The sequence below is a fragment of the Helicoverpa armigera genome, chromosome 16 (assembly GCF_030705265.1).
Source record: "Helicoverpa armigera isolate CAAS_96S chromosome 16, ASM3070526v1, whole genome shotgun sequence".
Taxonomy (NCBI): Eukaryota; Metazoa; Arthropoda; class Insecta; order Lepidoptera; family Noctuidae; genus Helicoverpa; species Helicoverpa armigera.
Window position 1 is genome coordinate 683326 of NC_087135.1, and position 20785 is coordinate 704110.

The 20785-nt window shown below is 41.0% G+C and overlaps 3 protein-coding genes across 6 annotated transcripts in view; all 3 read right to left on the bottom strand.

Annotated features, from left to right (window-relative positions):
• Positions 1–720: 720 nt before the first annotated feature.
• Positions 721–14950, bottom strand: LOC110369818 (MD-2-related lipid-recognition protein). Its single transcript, XM_021325371.3, has 4 exons — positions 14756–14950; positions 1703–1819; positions 1189–1361; positions 721–883 (listed from the first exon to the last, which is right to left on the bottom strand). Exons 1-4 carry the CDS (start codon positions 14838–14840, stop codon positions 797–799), a joined length of 462 nt encoding a protein of 153 aa, XP_021181046.3. The 5' UTR covers positions 14841–14950; the 3' UTR covers positions 721–796.
• Positions 14951–15908: 958 nt separating this feature from the next.
• LOC110369882 (MD-2-related lipid-recognition protein) lies at positions 15909–18420 on the bottom strand. Its single transcript, XM_049844258.2, has 4 exons — positions 18260–18420; positions 16830–16943; positions 16361–16533; positions 15909–16027 (listed from the first exon to the last, which is right to left on the bottom strand). Exons 1-4 carry the CDS (start codon positions 18342–18344, stop codon positions 15938–15940), a joined length of 462 nt encoding a protein of 153 aa, XP_049700215.1. The 5' UTR covers positions 18345–18420; the 3' UTR covers positions 15909–15937.
• Positions 18421–18853: 433 nt separating this feature from the next.
• LOC110369838 (PHD finger protein rhinoceros) overlaps positions 18854–20785 on the bottom strand; it is a 68726-nt gene continuing 66794 nt past the window's right edge. For 2 of the 4 annotated variants that reach the window (XM_064038537.1, XM_064038536.1), the window contains exon 14: positions 18860–20721. In XM_064038537.1, the coding sequence (XP_063894607.1) occupies positions 20524–20721 (198 nt within the window). In that variant the 3' untranslated portion in view covers positions 18860–20523. Of the gene's footprint in view, positions 20722–20785 lie in introns of all 4 variants that reach the window. The other 2 variants (XM_064038534.1, XM_064038535.1) reach the window with 2 other exon arrangements.

The following is a 20785-nucleotide window of genomic DNA, read 5'->3' on the forward strand; positions in this document are numbered from 1 at the left end:
AAATGATGTAAAATATTTAAGAAGTTTTAGCGGTTTTTGGAAAGTCAACGTTAGTACTGCTATTGTAATTCAAAGTCATATTACAAATTGCAGATACAGCAATAGGCACAGTAAATGAGGGTTTCGCTTTGAAAAATTTTATCTTCACCAATATCGTAACCCTAGAAAAATGAATACAAAGTTTATCCGGGTACCTTGCCTTTTACAGTCCAAAAAAGTACTCAGAAACAGGCCACATGTATGTTCACTTTTCGACAGCCATTGGTCCATAATTTCTTTGATAACAAAACGCTCTCTGGGACGATTGTTAAATCAGGACCTATTTTGCATAAATATCCGTTGGTGGTAGATAGTAATCAATTAAGTAATATAAGATGCTTAACCACAATACAAAAGCCAAAGACCAGAAAGTAGGATCGTGAGAGAGGGCAGGCCATCATCAAGATCAAATCTTTAGTAATTTGATCAATATCTGCGGGAAAGCATGGAAATTTCCGTCACCCTGGGTAACTACGGAAGTTACATGATAGATTTCTTTAATGGCCCGTAGTCTCGTGATCAGATCATGATTGATATGATCGATCAGGAATAATGACGCCAGGTCATTATTCCAAAGCAAGTATTGCAATGAGCGCCTGTTAAATTTTATACAGCAACGACTCTAACACACTGTTGTTCAACTTTGCAATACATTGGAAAGGGAAACAAAAATAAAGTATGTACAATTTTATCTTATTTATTATGAAATGGAGACAGATCAAGTATTCAAACATTATCCTTATGTATATGTATAAATCTATTTAACTTTAACATTGAAAGTGACGCAGCAAGCCTGGGAGGAGTTCTCTTCGTTCCACAACTTTATCTTCACTGGGAATTTTCCCTGAAAAGAACATAAAACATGGTTTAAGTCATTCGCGAAGCCAAAAATAAACGCGTAAGCTATAGATAATCAAGTATCGCCTATATAAAAATAACTGTTAAACGCCTTTTTTCTAGAGGCAGCAAACGAAGATTCTAGAGGCACATGTGCAGTCTCTACGCGATGCAGTTTGTTTTAAGGGCAATCATTCAATCACTAACAAGTAACATAAATATCACTTCATTTGCAATCTCTTCTTTATATACCCATACTTTTTACCTTTTACCTGACTATCAAAGAGCACTACGTTCTTTCCAATAACTTACCGAAGCCCTTTTATCCATCATTAGGTCTACATCGAAGATCCTTCTCTGCTCAGCTTCAAGAGGACAGGACAGCAGTCTGCACGCATCGCCAGGAGACTTGATCACCGTCGAGAAGTCGCCACTGCCGTCCACGTCGCTCGTGACCGACAGCCTTAGGCTTTCCGCTGAGAAATCTGGAAAGGAAGAAATTACGACTAAAATAATGAGCTTATGGATTTTTAAAGCTGAAGCTGAAGGAAACTTAAATAAAGAACATATTCGTACATTAATTGGTTGCCTTTCCAAAAACCAACTTCCCAAAAAGAAAGAGTTTCCCAATTCATATGCTTGTATATTTTTTATGTAAATTATGAAGATACAATGGTCGTTTTTTCTGACGAAACTTTTGGATGCGTCAGCCCTTGAGATTTCATATTAATTTTTTCTTTTCCTATATTGTATGATTCTCGAGGTTTCCGTAGGTTCCGGACCGAATTTAATACATTTCTACACATTGACGACTAATCCAACTTACGTGGTGTCATATCGAGTGTGACGCCGTAGGTCTTGTCTCTCTTCATGGTGCAGAACGCTGGACCCTGAGGACACGGGTCCACCACCACACTTTGTACGCTGCATTGAGTCACGTCCACTGGAAATAGACAATGGTTTTATATCTGTTATGGACCAAGTGATAAATTGGGCAGTATACATAATGCCCGGTCATTATGAATAATGCCCAATATGAGAGTGCAATTTGATAATAATTATTCAAATAATCAAATTGACCGGGCACTATACATATTGCCCGTGACCTTTTGGGCAAAGTAATACAAACATATTTAATTTCATTTTTTTTATTGTTATTGACATTCAACTTAAAGTAAACTAAATATAACACATCCCATATCAATTGACAGAGCATAGAAGTAAGCATGCCACATGCAGCAAGCATGGCTTCTGTCACGGCTCCGGCGCTGCGGGGCTCCGGCGGTCCCATGCGAGCTTATCGTCGCAGATAGTTTTCACGCTCACCACCGCAGCTTCGGCTTGCTGGCCGGCTCGGCCGGCCAGCCTCAGCCGCGGCGGCGAGCGCTTCAACTACCTGCGCCTCAGCTCGCAGGCCGCCTCGCCCCTCCGCGCCTACGCGGTTTTGAATTGCACTCTAGGGGTAGGGCAGACAAGACTACGTGGAGTCGGTTTTGCAGCGATTCGTTTTCGTCACTAAGTTCAGTTTTTAATACAATGTTTTGAATCCAAATTAAATTCTACCAATAAAAAAAACGAGCCAAGAAAAATGAGATCAAGAAAAACGAGGCCGAGTTAGTAAATTAGATGACAATTGTCCAATTAATCATTTTGTGACTAGACTTATAATTTCCCATTAAAATAGAACATATAATTTAAAACAATAATCATAAAATATGTAGCAAGTAACAGGATTTATTTATTAGAACAACTGCCACCCTCGCACCGCATAAAATATAGCTTTATTATCAAATTGCCCAACTGTCATGTAGCAATATAATAATGCCCGTGCAATGTGATAAATAATGAAGTTAAGATAGTTATTAATCATTTGGCCCGATAAAGCATGACATTATTCATAATGCTCGGGCATTATAAATAATGCCCGAATTAATCACATGGTCCATAACATATCGATGTACTCTTTAATGTTAACTTGGACACTAATATCTGAGTAAAGTGAAAGAAAACATCATGACGAGACTTGTACTTTAAAGCTTAAAATCACCAATCCACTTTTTCTCTGTATAAGAAGAGGCCTGTGCCCTGCAGTGGGAGAACGAAAAGGTTGATGATAACGATTGCTCGCGCAAGTTTTACATTTTTAATTTCATTAACTATATTGTTTCTAATGCAATTTCTGAACGCATCTTTTCTAACATTTTATACTTCCGCAACCGCACAGTATGAGTTGGCTATCCTTCCCTTTCCCTCCTATCCCGCTACAATACACCAGAAAGAGAAGGAAGATGCGCCGCGCGCACCAACTCTCGGCGCGACTAGCGCCGCAACGCTCCCGCCGTTGTATTCCGAAAACTTTTCGAATCACCGCGACACCGCTCAGCATTTTATGTGAAAATAAATTAAATAACCGCACCGCTTCATCTCAAACCGCTTAAAATCAGTGTTAGTGTAGCCGGCACACAAGAACTAATCGTGAGTGACAGTGTATTTAACCTACGCGTAGAGGAAACAGCATCGCAGGCCTGCGACAACGTGCTCGTCCACCATCCAGCGCAAGTAAGTCCTTTTTCCTTTCACCAAACCTCTTTAGCTTCACTCATACTGTGTCTCGGTTCGCCTAATCACCGACCAAGCTATTTTCCCGCATCCGCTACGGTCCTTCGATACAGCCCACCACACGGGTATGGTGGTGTAACAACACTGCATCACCAACGATGATAATATTAAGTACTTTGATCGTCGCAGAATACAGCCTAGAGGTTGTTTTGAGCTGATATTTTATAAAAAAGGTATCTTAAAAATACGAAAACCAATAAGATTTCTGAGAGCTTTTTCTAACCGATTTGACTGTCAGTACGTGAACCATTGCTGTATGGTTCATCTGCTGAATAATGTTGAAATATTATTTTAATAAATGTGAGAAATTTAATTTAATTTTTCGTAGAGGAACCTTTGTGAGGGCACGCGCGGCGGATCTAGCAAATACATGCGATCGATGCTTATCGCGCGCGGCTCCTGCGTCTACTGACTAAAACAAAATGTCGGCGCGCCCGTCGCTGCGCGTTCGTGGCGCGTCGGCGCGCATTCGCGTAAGCTACGAACGCCCCGCCCCTTCCGTCTATTCTAGGAAACGAGCGGGAACGCGAGTTTGTCGGCGTCCAGAAATGCGCGGGGTAATTCGATTTGCGACATACTCCCCCTCTAGTTCGGGAGAGCGTCCTCGCTCCTGGACTAGCTCATTGCCCGAGCGTTTCGGACGTCCGCGACGTCGTTTGGGTCGAACAGGATTGGGTGGTACTGCATTACCTGTACCAGTGTCCACGAACGGTGTTATATCCTGTGTATGATACTTACCGAGACTGTCGGCCGGATTTTCTGTTGGCGAGATAATAAAGGTAGTCGGGCTAACCCTTTTTGTGATCACGTAGGGTCCGTCGCGTTTGGGAAAGAATTTCGCGGTCAGACCTTTACTCCCTTGACTAAGGGCATGGGTCCGGACTAATACTTTGTCACCTACCTCATATTTGGGACTAGGTCTACGTGCTTGATCAGCAAACCTCTTGGATTGATCTTGTTGTCCTTCTACTCGCTCTCGAACCGCAGCCAGGTTAGAAATAAAGCTCCTTAAGTAGGGAGTGATCTGAGGAAGGAAGTTCTCTTTATCGAGTATGGCTCTCAAATCATGACGGGCTTCGGTGGGGGATCTCATCTCTCTGGCAAACATCAGAAATGCGGGAGTAGCACCGGTGGTTCTACAAACGGCGCTATTCAGGGCAAAACGGATCACCGGTAGCTTCGCTGGCCAAGAACCATGGTCATTCTCCACGAGTTGGGCGAGCTGCACCTTTAAATCGCGGTTTTTCCGTTCAGCGGTGTTTGCCTCTGGATGGTAAAGTGGTACAAAATTTTGTTTTACCCCTAAGATAAACATACATTGTTGCATGACTGCCCCAACGAATTGTACGCCGTTATCGGACGTTACCCTGCGGGTAAACCATACCGAAGGAAGTATTCTTCGGTTAGCACTCGTGCGCAAGCTTCAGCAGTCGCCTCCTGCAGGGCAAAAAGTTCTACCCACCTGGTAGCGGTGTCTTCAACCAGAAGAATCCATCTCTCACCGTTTTCACCTTCAGGTAGGGGACCGAAAAGGTCAACAGCTAAGACCTCATTGCGTTGCTGTAACACTGGCGTTTGGAGCAGTCCGGGGGGCTTGTTATTGGCAGCCTTGTATCGCTGACAATCCACACAAGCCTTCACATAATCTGTAACGATCCTCCGCATCCCAGGAAATAGAAAGACTGAGCGATCTTGAGGTAAGTGCGATCGATCCCAGAATGTCCCGCTAGGGGAATCATGGCACTCCTTGAGGATCTCAGGACGAAGGGAGAGAATGACGAGCTGAGGAGACTCACTATCCGAATCAGGGTTGTATCGGTAAAGTACTCCTAGGGATAACAGGTATCCGCGTTCTGTCCATCTCCGTGACGCTACTTCGTCGGTACTTTCCATATCGGTGAGGATCTTCTGAATCTCCGGGTCGGCAAGCTGTTCCCGCCTTAACTCTTCGGGGCTCCTAGCGGGAATGTCGACAATCACTGTGCAGATACCGCAAGAGTCGCGGGTATCTGGTGAACATATAGGCCTACTCAGTGTGTCTGCCACTACATTCGCCTTTCCCGGGGTGTACTGATACTGAATATCGAACGACTGAAGTTTAAGAGCCCACCTTACTAAGCGTCCTGTAGGGGATTTGAGCGTCATAAGCCAACGGAGGGGTTGGTGATCGCTACCTATAATTACGGGATGTCCGTCTAAGTAGCACCGAAATCGCTCTACAGCCCATACGACGGCTAGAGCCTCTCGCTCAGTGGTCGAATAATTTCGCTCAGCGGCGGTCAAAAGACGGCTGGCGTATTCGATGGGTCTTTCTTCCTTATCCTCCCCCTGGAGCAAGACGGCTCCCAGCGCATAATTGCTAGCGTCGGTGCGGAGAATAAAGGGGCGATTGAAATCTGCCTGAACTAACACTGGAGCTGAAGTCAAAAGTCGCTTCAGGTCGTGAAAAGCAGAGGACTGCGTTGTACCCCAGGTCCAAGTCTGACTTTTCCTAGTTAATCTAGTCAGAGGTTCGGCCACGGCCGAGAAATTCGGGATGAATTTGCGGAACCACGAGCAGGTCTGCAAGAAGGTTCGTAGATGCTTCAAGTTGTTGGGTTCATGCATATCCAGAACGGCCTTGACCTTGTCAGGGTCAGGTGAGATTCCCTGTTGGGTAATAACATGGCCCAAGTACTGGACACTCCCCCTGGCGAATACGCATTTATCTCGATTCACCCGCAACTTGAATTCTCGAAGGCGACTGAAGACAGACCGGAGATCCTCTAGATGCTGCTGAAAACCTTCGGAGATGATCAGGAGGTCATCCAAATAGGCCAGAATGGTGACGTGGGCTAGAGATGAGCATGAGCGCAGACGATCGATCAGCCTCTGGAACGTCGATGGCGCGTTCTTCAGTCCGAAAGGCATACGCTTAAATCGAAAAGTTCCCAGTGGGCTGATGAAAGCGGTCTTATCTCTATCTTGCTCATTCACACTCACCTGCCAGTAACCTGACCTAAGGTCCAGGGTACTCATATAGCAATCCCTCTTCGTTGATTGTAATAGTTCGTCAATCAACGGCATAGGATAATGGTCGGTTTTGGTAACAGCATTTAAGCGCCTGTAATCTACACAGAAGCGTATGCTGCCGTTGGCCTTAGGAACTAGAAGAGCAGGAGAACACCATGCAGACTCACAGTCTTCAATGATGTCGTCCTTGAGCATCTTCTCGATTTCTTGACGCATAAGTTCCTTCTTGGCCGGGGTCAATCGGTACGGTGGTACCGAGATAGGAGGGTGCTCACCTGTATCAATGCGATGTTCAGCATAGGGGGTAGGCTCTCCCCCTAGCTGGAAGATGTCCCCATTGTCCACCAAGGTCTGCTCCAGTAGGTCCCGTTCCGGTTGGGTTAATACTGTACCTTCATCTTCCCGGAGTACATCCGCGGAGGAACAGGAAATCTGTGGCAAGATGGAGGGTTCGAACTGCATTGGGTACTCCACGTGGCGAGTCTCTGAAAAGCACCAACGTTTCCTAGCAAAATCCATTATTAATGAAGCTGCCAAGAGGAAATCCATGCCCAGTAATGTCTCATTCTGTCGTGCATCCGGAAGGATGAGGAAGGGTGCCTGAACCACCTTTCCCTCCAGGTGCACGTCCAGAGTAGTTATTAGGACGTCAAGCTCGCGCGCGTGTCCGTCAGCGAGTTTGATACGTCTTCGCGCCGGCTGAAGCGGATGACCTTTGCGACGTAGGAGGATGTGCAGCGTGTGGCCCGCAATACAATTTTTAGCACCGGTATCAACTAACGCGGTTCCCGACGCGCCTAATATTTTTATATTAAAAATTGGTCGCGAAACTACCCCGAGTTTATCATGGTTACCGTCACCGGCGCGCGTGCTCTCATCACAATATATTGTGTCACTACACACCTTAATATCTAACTTATGCTTAAAACAATTGCAAGAACAAAAAGAATCACTAAACAAATTACAAGCATATTGGTTACACCCCTCTATATCGCGGGCGTCATTACACATATTAAAATAATGCGAAGAATAGTCGTCGTCGGCGTCATCGCAACATAAAATGTTTTCCGGTACAATGGTAGATAATTGGCGCTTGCACCCTAATTCACAATGAGCGTTATCAATAATCATGTTATCCTTGCTATTATTCTTCGTAACATATTCGTGGTAACATTTCACCACGTTGCTGGTCAAGTGAACGTCCGCAAACTCTTTATTTAGTTTTAAGTTATTAATTGAGCACGTACGATTTTGTTTACGTAAATAACGCGAATCTAATTCTTGTTTAGATGGTTGCTCGTTTAAGGCTCGAGCAGACCGGATGCGTATGCGTAACCACGCGCGTAGTCACGCGCGTAGTTACGGCGTAACCATGAGTTGTAATGTATGGAAATGTATGAGACAGGCCACACCGCTTGCGTAACGTAGACACGCGCGTGGTTACGCATACGCATCCGGTCTGCTCGAGCCTTTATGCGCGGACTATCACATGACCCGCTATTCTGTTGAACACAATCGTTATTAGAAAATATGTTCGAATGCGACGTCGACTCTATACAATTTGCAACGTAACTATTATTACTTATATTATGATTCGACTGTTGCGTTGATTTAGAATAAGAAACACATCGCGGGGCAATGCTATAAAAACTTTGTTCGTTGTTGCATTGTTTACAGTTTTCACGAGTCACATTTTGTGTACCGCACTGATAACACGACACCGGATTATTATTAGTCTGAGCAGCTGGCTCACCTGTGCCTGTTGACTTACGGCACTGTTCCTTTCGGTGTCCGAATCTTCTGCAGGACACGCAGAATGGCCGCGATGCAGGTCTCGATGACGCCGGTGATGACGTATGCGTCTGCTCCTGACGTGTTGTGGAGGCGGGCGCTCGCTCGGGCGGAGGGCGCGGCGCGCGCGGCTCGCGCGGCGTCGGCGCTGTCTCGTCGCGAGGGGAGCGCGGGCGCGCGGGGAGAGGGCGCGCGGGCGCTTGAAGCGGGCCTCCGCCGCCGTCGTTGCGTCGCGCTGCGGGTGCTCCGTGCGGCTCGGCGCGTGCATTGCTGTACATTGCGGGCTGTTTGGCCGCAGTGTTTTTCGGTGCGGAGTAGAGTGCTTCGCTCTTTGTTGACTCGGCGATAGTTTCTTCGATAATTCTCGATTTATTCAGAAGTTCAGAGAAATTATTAAACTCTTCGCGACGTAAGCGTTTTCGAATTTTGCGATGAAGTAGGCCGTAAACCATATCGAGCTGCACCTTCAATGATAGGTCGCCCGCTGGTAGGCGCGATAACAGCGCTCGGCTCTTCGCTATGAAAATGTCTGTTCGAACATCTTCGGCCTGTTCGATTCTAAACAATTCTCGGTATATTTTGTACTCGGGGCGGCGATCTCCGTATGCGTCGCGTAGGTATTTTATTACGTCATTCCACGACGAAACTTCGGAACGAATGCTCTGCCACCAGGTCGCTGCGTCGTCTGTCAGCAGCATGGACATGCCTTTTATGGCCACATCGTCATAAATATTGGTGCACTCTTTATATGCCTCAATGGCGTCGATGAACGTTTCCACGTTTTCCTTCGCCGATCCGGAGAATCTCGACGTGCATCGAGCGAAGTTGCCGGTCCTCTCTGCCGCGCTCGGCGTTGGTGCCGGTGATGCGGTCGGGTGGACGCCGTCGCGGACAGGCGTTGCAGCATGCGCTCGCACATATCCGCGTTGGACTGCTGGATAGTCGTCAGCAGTGCGGTAAAGTTGTCGCGAGACATGGTGACGCTGTCGTTGAGGTCTTCGGCGTGCGAGCCATTGAGTGATTGCCGTTGGCGCGTTCGCGGCATTTTAAACGGACACTATGGTACTCGAACACGTACACGAACAATAACTACACCAATTGTTTATACTTAACACCAACTATAGTAGGTATAAGGCCCTAAAGTTGGGACGCCATCTTTCGTAGAGGAACCTTTGTGAGGGCACGCGCGGCGGATCTAGCAAATACATGCGATCGATGCTTATCGCGCGCGGCTCCTGCGTCTACTGACTAAAACAAAATGTCGGCGCGCCCGTCGCTGCGCGTTCGTGGCGCGTCGGCGCGCATTCGCGTAAGCTACGAACGCCCCGCCCCTTCCGTCTATTCTAGGAAACGAGCGGGAACGCGAGTTTGTCGGCGTCCAGAAATGCGCGGGGTAATTCGATTTGCGACAAATTTTATTTATTTAATTTAATTATTGTAATGTAACTGTATGTATTGTGATGAATTATTATTGATTTGTTGTTATACATTTTTGTATCTCGGCAGTTATCTACCGGGTGTTGTAGGGTAGCACGGGCCGAAGCCAAGTGCTAGCCTATGTTTGTTGATTATGGGATGGATGTATGTTTAATGTGGTATGGTTGTGTGTGTTTTGTCTGTGCGATTGTATGTGTGCTGGGTGTGATGCTGCTATTCGTGTATCGCTTGTTTCATTCTGTAGGAATTTCCTGACAATTCTGCAAGTGTTCAAGATGGCAGCTTTCTGTAGGGTTTGATAGGTATTCGATGGTAAATCTAAGGTTTTTAGAGACTGATGTAATTGTTTCGGTATGACGCCTGTTGTTGACAGTACTACAGGTATAACGGTAACATTGCCTAATCTCCACATTCGACTTATTTCGATTTTGAGGTCTGTATACTTTGAAAGTTTTTCTGCTATAGTGTTTTGTAAATTGTGTGTGTTTGGGACTGCAATGTCTATAATTTGTGCTGTTTTATTAATTTTATCTATTAAAGTAATATCTGGTCTATTGTAATGAACTGTTTTGTCGGTGAGGATGGCGCGATCAAAGTAAAGCTTATGTGTGGTATTTTCAAGAACTGTTTCGGGGTTATATTTATAGTAAGGTACAGGTGGTGAAAGAATTAATTTATACTTAATGGCAAGTTTTTGGTGGATTACATTAGCTATCTGGTCATGTCTATACTTGTAGTCTGTCTGAACTATGGCTTTGCATGCACCTGTAATGTGCTGGATGGTTTCAGATGCACTGCTACACCTTCTGCAAACATCCGTCGGAATGGGGGCTCTCATGATGTGCTTTTGATAATTGCGGGTTTCTATCACCTGATCCTGGATTGCCAACATGAACCCTTCGGTCTCAGGGAATAGATCGCCTAGCCTTAGCCAGTCGTTCGACGCTAATTTGTCGACGTTCTCTTGGTCTAGGTCTAGACGATGTCTTCCATGAAGTGACTTCCGAGTCCATTCTATTATCTTAGTCTGCCTATCTGTTTGCCTTTCGTTGTTTTGTGGTGTTTGGTCGTGCATATTTAAAGGGGTATGTTTGTGGTCATTGAAAACTATAGCTTTATGTAGAGTAGAGTGTGTAGTTTTTGTGTTAAAATATGTTCTTAGTGTAGTTATTTGTTTGTTGTGTAGATTCATAATATCTATTATTCCTCGTCCTCCGTCTTTTCTTGGCAACGTTAGTCTCTGAATGCAGGAGCGAGGATGGTGTTTTCTGTGTCTGGTTAGTGTTGTGTTAATGATGCGCTGTAAATTTTTAAGTTCGGTCTTGGTCCAACTAATAATGCCGAATGAGTAGGTCAGAACGGGGATAGCATAGGTGTTGATTGCTTTAATAGTATTTCTGGCATGTAGTTGAGTATTTAGTACTGATTTAAGTCTGTGTTTAAATTGTTGTGTTAGTTTATTTTTTACTTCTTTGTGTTTTATTTGTGTAGCCTGAATGTATCCTAAATATTTGTAAGTTTCGTGCTCATTTAAACAATCTATTGTCTCGCCTGTTTGAGTTGTGTAGGTGTGTTCATAAGTTTTGCCTCCCATGACAGAGTTGATTTTACACTTGTCGATCCCGAATTCCATTTTAATATCTTGTGAAAAATTGTCTGTGATATCGGCTAGTGTGTGTAAGTCCTCCTGTGAGGAAGCGTATAGTTTGATGTCATCCATGTATAGCAGATGATTTATTTTGTGTGTGTCACGAGTATTATCGCCTAGAATCAGTTCAAATCCTGGTGCACTTATATTTAATGTTTTTGATAGCGGGTTTAACGCTAAGCAGAACCATAAGGGGCTGAATGCGTCTCCCTGAAATATGCCTCGCTGTATCCTAATGGGTTCAGTTTCAGTGCTACCGGCGGGTGTTGTTATATGTAAACGTGTTGTCCATTGAGTTATGATGCTGCTCAAAAATGATACTATTTGTGGGTTTATTTTGTATATTTCTAGGACTTCGAGTAACCACGTATGTGGCACCGAGTCGTATGCTTTTTTGTAATCGATATACATCGTAAACAGATCTTTTTTCTGGCGATTTACATGTTGGAGTATGACCGAGTCTATTGTCAGCTGCTCCTTGCAACCTTGGCTAAGCTTTCGGCACCCTTTCTGCTCTTCTGATAATATTGAATTTGTTTCAAGATGTTTATAAACTATATGGGTAATACAAGAGGTAATAATTTTGTATATAGTCTGGAGGCAAGTGATAGGTCTGTATTTGGCTGGATTACTGCTGTCATTGGTGTCTTTCGGTATCATATATGTCAGTCCTTCTGCTATGTAGGTAGGTATTGTGTGAGGGTTTTTAATAAAGCTGTTTATGTAGTTGTAGAGATACGGGTGAATGTGTGTAAATTTCTTGTACCAGAAATTGTGTATATAGTCTGAACCTGGTGCTTTCCAATTATGTAATTTGCTAAGGACGTCGTGAAAAGTATCTATTGCAATATGTTCGAACGACATTTCTTCAATGTCTTTATGACTTTCTCTTTCTGATTTAATCCACTCGGCTTGACTGTTATGGCTTATAGGCCTCTCCCATATCCCTGCCCAGAATTGATGAAATTCATCCATCCCAGGCAAAGAGATGTTTGTGTTATTTTCATTGCTCGCTTGATTTGTGGTTGATTGTTTTAATGATCTGTAAAACTGCTTCTCGTTATTTCTGAACTTATTATTTTGACTTTTGCGCAATGTGCATTTAATATACCTATTTAATCTACTAGTTATAAGTGTAAGCTTCTGTTTGAGTGTATCTAGGAAGTGTACAAGTTCTGTGTTTGGTTCTTCATGGATCGAATGTATTTTATAGTTTTCTAGTATATGATTCACTTTTTCATTAAGTTTCCTACTCCTATGACCCTGCATATATGCTGTTAGCCTACCAATTTTAGCCCTTAGGTCTGTAGCTCTGGTTTCTAATCTCCTTTGCCACTTAGGTTTGCGGATTTTGTGTCGTGAGGTACTTGTATCACCAGAAGCGTTTAATGAAAGTCTACTGCCATTAGCTTTTGCAGCTGTCCAAGCTGCACTGTAAATGATAGTCTGTAGTTGGTCAAACTCTGTGTCTTTGCTTGTATGTTTAGGTAAAATGTGTTCGTTGATATGATTAACTATTTGGGCTAACTTTCTTGATGATTTTTGTTTGGGTATGTAATCTCTTTTTGTCGGATGAATATTTGTGTAGTGTTGTAGTGCTAAATTAAAGGTTTCTTCTATTTCCCTAATTGCTTCTGTGTCCGTTTCATTGTGTGGAATGTTTTGTATGTTTAACGGGGTATGTGTTAGTGCATCTGAGTCGATACTATTTAAGAAATTGTTGTCTGTTCCTACTTCTGTGTCTTGTGTCCGTGGGTTTTGTTCAAATGCATTTGTTGATAGTCTAGGCGTATTTTCAATAACTGTTTCTATAGGAAGATTTTGCGGTTCTCTATAAGCATCTAATTGGTGAAGGGCATGATTTTTAATTTCTAAAAGGCGTGATTCTTTTATCATTTTATTATTAATTATTACCCTTTTTTGATCTGATATCCGTTGCTCAGATAAGTGTGACAATTCTGGGTACCTTTCTATAAACATATCTCTGAGCTTTTTCCGCCACATGGTCATGTCTGTTTCCATATTTGTGGTAATATAATAACATGATATTAGAGTCTCGTTGAGCTCATTTGACCATTTCATTCTGCTCTTGGGAAGTGTTTGTGAAGTTGAGTTAATTTGTGTTATATTTGGTTGAACTGCTGTCTGATTTTGTGTGTAACTAGTGTTTGTCTGTAAATCTTTGCTTACTTCGGATCTAATAGTATTAAGTGTTGTGGGCGATAGCAACTTTTTGTTAACTATTGCTCTGCGTTGGTCTCCAATTCTTTGTTTGGAGACATCCATGTGTGGGAATTTGTCAATAAACTGTTGATGTAATTGTGTGAGGTATGAATTTGTGTCGGTTTCTAGTTTTGTGATGGTGAGGTATGTACGCCAAATGAAAGTATTCATTTCTTCACTCCATTTTTTGCGCGTACTGGTTAGGACAGCAGTGGGTGAAGGATATTCGGCCAATGTGGCCTCCGTCACAACATCTACTGACATTAATGAGGATGTTGGTGATGAACGTAGTAAATATGAAGGTGGTGATGATGGTAATGAAGGGAATAATGATGTTGATGAAGTTGATGACGTGTCATCATCATGTTGAGCTGCAACAATCTGTGACTGGGCAGCTCGCTGCGATACGTTGCCCCCCCCAGAATACGAAGGGCAGCCCAGGCTGGAAGCCGTGGGGCGGGATTCTCCGTCGCGATTAGCTTCGGTACCCGCCTGGGGTATTATTACTCTATTTCGTAGTCGCATTTAATTATATTAGGAACAATACTTTAAAACTTAAGAAAAAGCAAAGTTAAGAGGTAAAAGAGAAGGTGACTGCAGAGTGCATATTTTAAAGTAAGTAAGAAGGTATATTTTATCAGATATTGAAGAGAGGGTTAAGGGAATGGGAAGGTTAGTTTGGAAGTTGGGAGGTTGGGACCGTTAGTTGGGAAGGGTTAGCCGAGGTGTTATGACTATATTTTGTGATGGTACCTCCTGTTTACCAATTGGCACAGGGTCGTCTAGTTCTTAATGACTTTTTTAAGCGTTCATGCCTTCCCCAAGCCCCCCCACCACGTCAAGGTGGCCCCATGGGGGGGTTATTATTGATTATTATTATGATAAGTTTAACTCATTCATTTGTATTGTTTGTAATTTATATGGGTGTAAAGGCCTGAAATAAATGATTTATTATTATTATATTAATAAGTATTACAAACAAAGAACGAAATGTCCTTTAGCGCCGTCTAACAGCTCAATACGCAAGTGCAGAAATTTATACTTTAGGAATTTCCACACCTTAACTACCCATTTAATTCTAGATCGATTACGTTCTAGATTCCTACAAGACAAAGCTACAACATTGTGTATAATGTATAAAATACTTACCATCCTTGCAAAGTTTTCTAGTCACAAAATCAGATTCTGCCGCTACGAAGCCCAAATATGCAGCTAAAATCACAAAAGCCCGCATGTTCGCAACTTGTCTTCGCTATCACTCGCGGTACACTAAGTTATTATTGTGATAATATAATGGTCCTATTGACCGCAAAATAGATTGGAGTAGAAGGACAACTTCATACAATACAATGAACTAAACAAGTTGACGATCTCAGGCGGGGTACGACGCTTTCTGGGTCGAGAGCCGAGATAATTCCGAGAGGTCAACTTCTCTACATTTGATTACAGGTTTTATTGTATAAGTATTTTATTTTAGACTTGTACTTTTTATTTTAGATGGTTTATCAATTATAGAATGTGTGGTTTGGAAACCTTACTGTTTAAAATGTCTTTATTTTTTTGCGTTTAGGAAAATTATACAAGGATAGACCTTACTGACCTTCCTAACACCTGGGAAGTTAGACACAATTTTGGATTATATAGGACGAGCTCGTGAGATAACGTTAACGGCATAACGTCCGTGGATAGGTGATCATCTTCTCAAGAAGATAGACCTAACTGTATCTGGAAGCATTCTTAATTAGGTTTATATCAGGTTTTAATTAGATCTCTATATAGTTGTAATTCTGCTGTTTCTTCTAGTCCGTGAATTATTAATATCCGTAACTAGATAACAAATGAGAATGGTCTTTTGTGCTTAATGGTCTGTTTGTTCATTACAGCGCGTGTTTGTAAGTACAAGTGTTTCAAATAAATGCTAATACGCCTTGATTAAATATGTGCGATGTTTGTACGTAAGAAAAGTATTATAATAGGCTACATAACAGAAAAGGCATCAGGGGCATCGATTGTCGGTCACGCTGGCTGTTCTTTCTATGGAAATCATGCTTTTTGCGCAGGACATATAATACACAAACATTTACACTGACACATGTGCATTCTCTGTTTACGCACATCTCGTAGACAAACAGACAAATCGAATCGAATGTCATCTCTTTTTTCATTCATTCTTCATTCTCTTCTCAGATCTGATATAATGTTTTTTTATCATCTACTTCATAAGCACGTATGCCAAGTTACTCTCATTAGTTTAGTATGATTATATACCTAGATACAAAAGGTAAAGAAAACCAAATATACATAGATTAAAAGTGCTTTATTTGATAAGGTTTACGCGAGACCAATGGTTGTCTTGAAACAACAGAGGTGTCCGGTTTCGTTGTCCTCATCCCACACCTTCCACTTCAGGTTGTATGTACCCTGGAAATTGGGAAAATAGGATCCATTAATATTTGTATTAGCATGAAGATTTAAATTTAAGCAGACCTCTGGGCAATTGTGGTGAAGCTATGAAGTATTCCAGACGAAGATGAGAGGACCTAATAATGTAATCTCACCCTGGCTAGACCCCGATTACAGATTTTTCACAGATAGTACACCAATATTATTTCAGCCTTGGCATGCAATTGATGTGTAAGTACTTTATTTAATCTCAGACCATAGAAAGATAAGTGTCTTCCTTCTAACATGTGTATGAACGGGCAAAACCAGACAAGGCCTGGGGAATTAGGCAGTGCTATCACAAATACAAACCTTAGGCAACTTCTTGCTGATATGCAGGTTGTAGTTGAGGGTCTGCGCCTGTCCGGGCTGGGCTGGGCAGGATGTGTAGGTGCACGCATCATTGGTACCGAAGCCCATGAAGGGCAGGTCCACGGCACCGTTAGCCCAGTACACCATGGTCTTCAGTTTGCTGGTGCTGAAGTCTGAAGGGAATAAATATTACCTATTTATGTATGTTATATTAAAGGTGTAAAAGGGTATTTTTATTTAGAAGAACTGCGTAAAAGGGGGACGAGATTTGAACCAATTGCAACAGTTGGTAAGTTTGTTTCAATTAATTAATTAAAGGCTAATCGTTTGTATTGCTAACCATAATAATTTAACCATAAAAATATGTGGTGTTCTATAAAACGCAATTAACAGTTCCTAGTTTTTAGTTGACTCGTTTATATTGGTATTAGACAGGGTTCAATGAAGAGTTATAACTTCCAATACTTACTAGGTGTGAAGTCGAAGGAGATAGCGGCATCAGAGCCCTTGCGGAACAAGCATTTGTTCGTCTGCGTGCAAGGAGTGATGCGCACCTCGCTCACTTTGCATACTTCTTCGTTAGCTGAAACATATAGCGTAAAAATAAGTATGCGTGTTGGGAGTCATCTTAAAATGACGACTAAACTCTTATAAATGGTGCCATCTTCCTCGTTCGATCATGAGGTGCTCTCATCCGATGAAGTTGGACAGTATTAATTCAGGAGTCCTGGGCAGTTCTAACGTTCATACTCATGCAATAGTCTGACAGTCACACAGACAGACAGGGAGTCATGTTAACCTATAGAGAAGCATACGATCCGATCAGCTTATTGGGAGTTATCAAGCTAATTTTCAAATCCCTCTAGTAAATAAAAATACTTTCATTGAAAACATATTTTTTATCTCTTACTTTAAAAGCTAATAACAACCGATCCAGAGTTATCAGAAGCATAATATGGATCGTAGGTATCTTCATACCAACAATACTGATTGGACAATTGCTTGATTTACAAGAATATATTACATTTAACTTGACATATGACCTTGTTAAAGAGATTAAAACTCTTGACGTGAATTCAGATAAATTCTTCTTAGTAACATTATTAGATATCTTTTTTCGTATAGCTCCACAATTTGTTTAAACTAATTAATTATGTAAAGTACAATAGCCATGTGTATAGATAAGAATGTAGCAGCTACTGTAGTGAATCAGTAGATTTGCCAAATTACTAGATTAGTGTATCATATCAATGTTTACAAACGTCATCACAGTTCCGTGAATATATTAATCACGTATCTCATTTGCGGGAAAGTACACAAATATTCGAAAATAATGTAGAGAATATTATTACGCAGGTTAATGCAACACAAAAAAATCTTTTAATTCTATAACGTGATTGATAACTGATATTGGATTCAAACTATTTAAAGATTATATCTACAAAAATTCTTTATAATCTTGAGAGAAAACATCGTCAAGTTATTATGTTTAACTCAAGAAGTTAGAATAAAGGAAAAACACGAGAATAATCTGTTAGATTGGAGAAAATAGAATAATGGGTATTTTGTTGTACTCACTTAGGCCAGAAAAAATGGAAATGTAAACATCAAAGATTTAATAATTTAGACTAGATATTTAATAAAATATTATTTAAAAGCTTAATTTGCAATGTATAACTTTCTCAGGGTGTCTGTCTATGAAGTTTCTGGCCAGTTCTTCTCCTTGAGGCCCTCTCCAAGGAACTAGTTTGACGATTCGAAAGGGCTTTTATAGGCCTACTTAAAATAAAAAATACAACAAACTTCCATTCAAATGTTCCTCATAAGAAATAAATAAATTTGGTAAATAAGAAATAAAAATGTAAAAAAAAAACTATTTAAAAAAACATTATTTCTTACTTTCATCGCAAGGCGTGATATTCACCACTTTGGCGAACCCGCACGTGAACAGAACAGCCAGCAACACAATATTTAGCAAACCCATCTTGAATGAAACTGACACTTCACTGTTAAACTCTGCAGTTATATTAACTTATTTATATTAACTATTATCACTGACATTTGACCTTAAACGTGTCACCGATAAACGATAAATAACGACATTGTTTATTTAGTCTGGACTTTTGTAGGTAATGAATATGATCTGTAATTGTTGGTAATTAGGTAATTACTATTACAGAATATTAGGGTTATGTTCATTAATAGATTAGTGTTGTTTTGTCTTAGGATTGAGGTACTAATCCTAGTAAATACGTACTTAATTGTAAATGTGATTGTTTGTTTGTGTGTATGTTTGTTTACGATTCTTATGATTTACTTAGCAGAATTGGATGAAAATAGGCACATAGGCACATAGTTTTATCGTGGAAAAGTTTAAATAATGTTTTTATTTAGTATCTGTCTTCAATTACACGATAGCATGTAGAATGCAGATTGAAGTGAGTAATAAATAACATGTTATAGTAAAAAAATATTTATTTACATAAACATCCCTTAAATATGTAAAGGGAATAAAAAATACAATAATTGATTACGTTGTTCAATTTCGTTGTCTTCGTAAGCTTACATATTAATACATTATTTAAATCTTAATTAATTATTATATACAGGCTAATATTTACAAGTTTATACTATTTATACATACGCCGAGTAAACTCTTTGGCATATAATTTCTGAGTGCATGATTATTTAACGTAATTAAAGGTACAAATCTCAGTAAAATGTAAAATAATTAAATTAATGATGACTGTTCCCAATGTCCCTATCTGTTGATTTGTTTACTTGATACATCGGATATTGGGAAGGGCCGTTAATAAAGTACCTTTCGCGAAAGAAGTTCGGCAGACGCAGCGTTAGTGTCTATGCGATAGCTCAGTAAATACGTACTAAAATATATAGTTCCACAATTTTCCGCGGGACTTCTTTCGTGGAATGGACTTTAGACACAAATATACAATAGTTGTCAGTTGAGTCGTTTCCATAGCTTTGGAGTTAAATGTCATGGAATTAAAGGCAGACTGCGAATTTACAAAATAGAAAACGACTCATAACTTTGACTGCAATGAAGATTTTCTTTAAAAAAAAATTGCCAACGATTGGGTCGACTGTAGGCCGACTGTTTTAGGTTGTAGGCAGTGTGCGGCTACTCCAAGACTTTATCTACTTGACGACAAAGTTTATTTTGATTCCCTGTTACATAATTTTTGTTTTTATTTATCCAACTTGTGAAATGCGATACTTAGATCGATGACATTTAAAAAAATATGACGAAATTTCGGATACAGTGTTTTCTTCTAAAGCAATCATATTTGTAGCAGAAAAATACCAGAGATATGATTTACTTACATCCTGTTTTGATTAGCTGAGAAGCTAAGAGAAAAGTGTGGTGTTACGTAAATGGATCTAGAGTGAGGAATGAGTATGTAAGAAGAAGTTTGAAGTTACAGAAAAGCTACGTGGAAACCGTCTGTTGTGGTATGGGCATGTGATGCGGAGGAATGAAAGTTTTGAGGATGGTTTTGCTGCTTGAACGTGGACGGATATAGTCGAAGAGGACGACCAAAGAAACGATGTATGGATTGCGTGAAAGTCGATAGGGTTAGGAAGAATGTTAGGTACCTGTGAAATGACGGCAGATAGAAGAATATGGAATTACAAAGCAAAACATGCTGCCTTGACCCCAAATAAAATTGGGATAAGGGTAGACGCTTCTTTCGATGATGTGGAATGAGCATTGCTTAATATAGGTTTTTGTTATAATTTCTGAGCATTATGGCCCTTATTTTAAAGCTAAACCAAAGATCCATTTCAGCATTCGTTGCCTTGAGTATTTTACATATTTCGTTAAAACATTCATAAAAGAATTACCCGTAAATAATAAGTCTAAAAGTTTGAAATGTCATGTTGTTTATCTCCTGCTAAAGACTAATGTGTAAATTCCATTAGGCATAATACATTATCATTTCGCAAAACAGTTTTAGTTAGGTATAGGTAATAATTATCTATAAAGACAGAAAGAAACCAGCTTCATTATAAACAGTATTCCTAAATATATTAACTTCTGAAATAATACTTGAACTAAACAAACATGCTTTATTGAGCTACTCCTTATATTCAGTCTTCACGCAAAAATAGTCCTTAAAACGATCACATAAAGTTTAATGTTAAACGATAGCTAGAGTGGTGGTTGTGTTATGTTGGTCGTCTCGGGACATATGGTGGAGTTCCTGATGAATGCCTGCTTCCTTCAGTATCCTCATCCTGGGGCCTAGAGGGACACCCAGGGCTCGAAGCTTATCTTCTCCAACGTAAGGCAGTTCTGCAGCACCAACTTTCTCTTTTTCTAGAAGTGCTGCATATTTCTATAGAAGAAAATTTCAATGTAAGAACGGAGATCAGGTTTTTGATTGCCGTGATAAAGTTTAT

Excerpts from the sequence above, each read along its gene's own strand:
- LOC110369818 (XM_021325371.3), bottom strand. The coding sequence starts at position 14,840 with ATGCGGGCTTTTGTGATTTTAGCTGCATATTTGGGCTTCGTAGCGGCA. Across the intron at positions 1,362-1,702 it reads CACACTCGATATGACACCAC|ATTTCTCAGCGGAAAGCCTA; the intron begins GTAAGTTGGATT and ends CTTCCTTTCCAG. Across the intron at positions 884-1,188 it reads TGATGGATAAAAGGGCTTCG|GGAAAATTCCCAGTGAAGAT; the intron begins GTAAGTTATTGG and ends TGTTCTTTTCAG.
- LOC110369882 (XM_049844258.2), bottom strand. The coding sequence starts at position 18,344 with ATGGGTTTGCTAAATATTGTGTTGCTGGCTGTTCTGTTCACGTGCGGG. Across the intron at positions 16,944-18,259 it reads TATCACGCCTTGCGATGAAA|CTAACGAAGAAGTATGCAAA; the intron begins GTAAGAAATAAT and ends TATATGTTTCAG. Across the intron at positions 16,028-16,360 it reads TCAGCAAGAAGTTGCCTAAG|GGTACATACAACCTGAAGTG; the intron begins GTTTGTATTTGT and ends CCCAATTTCCAG.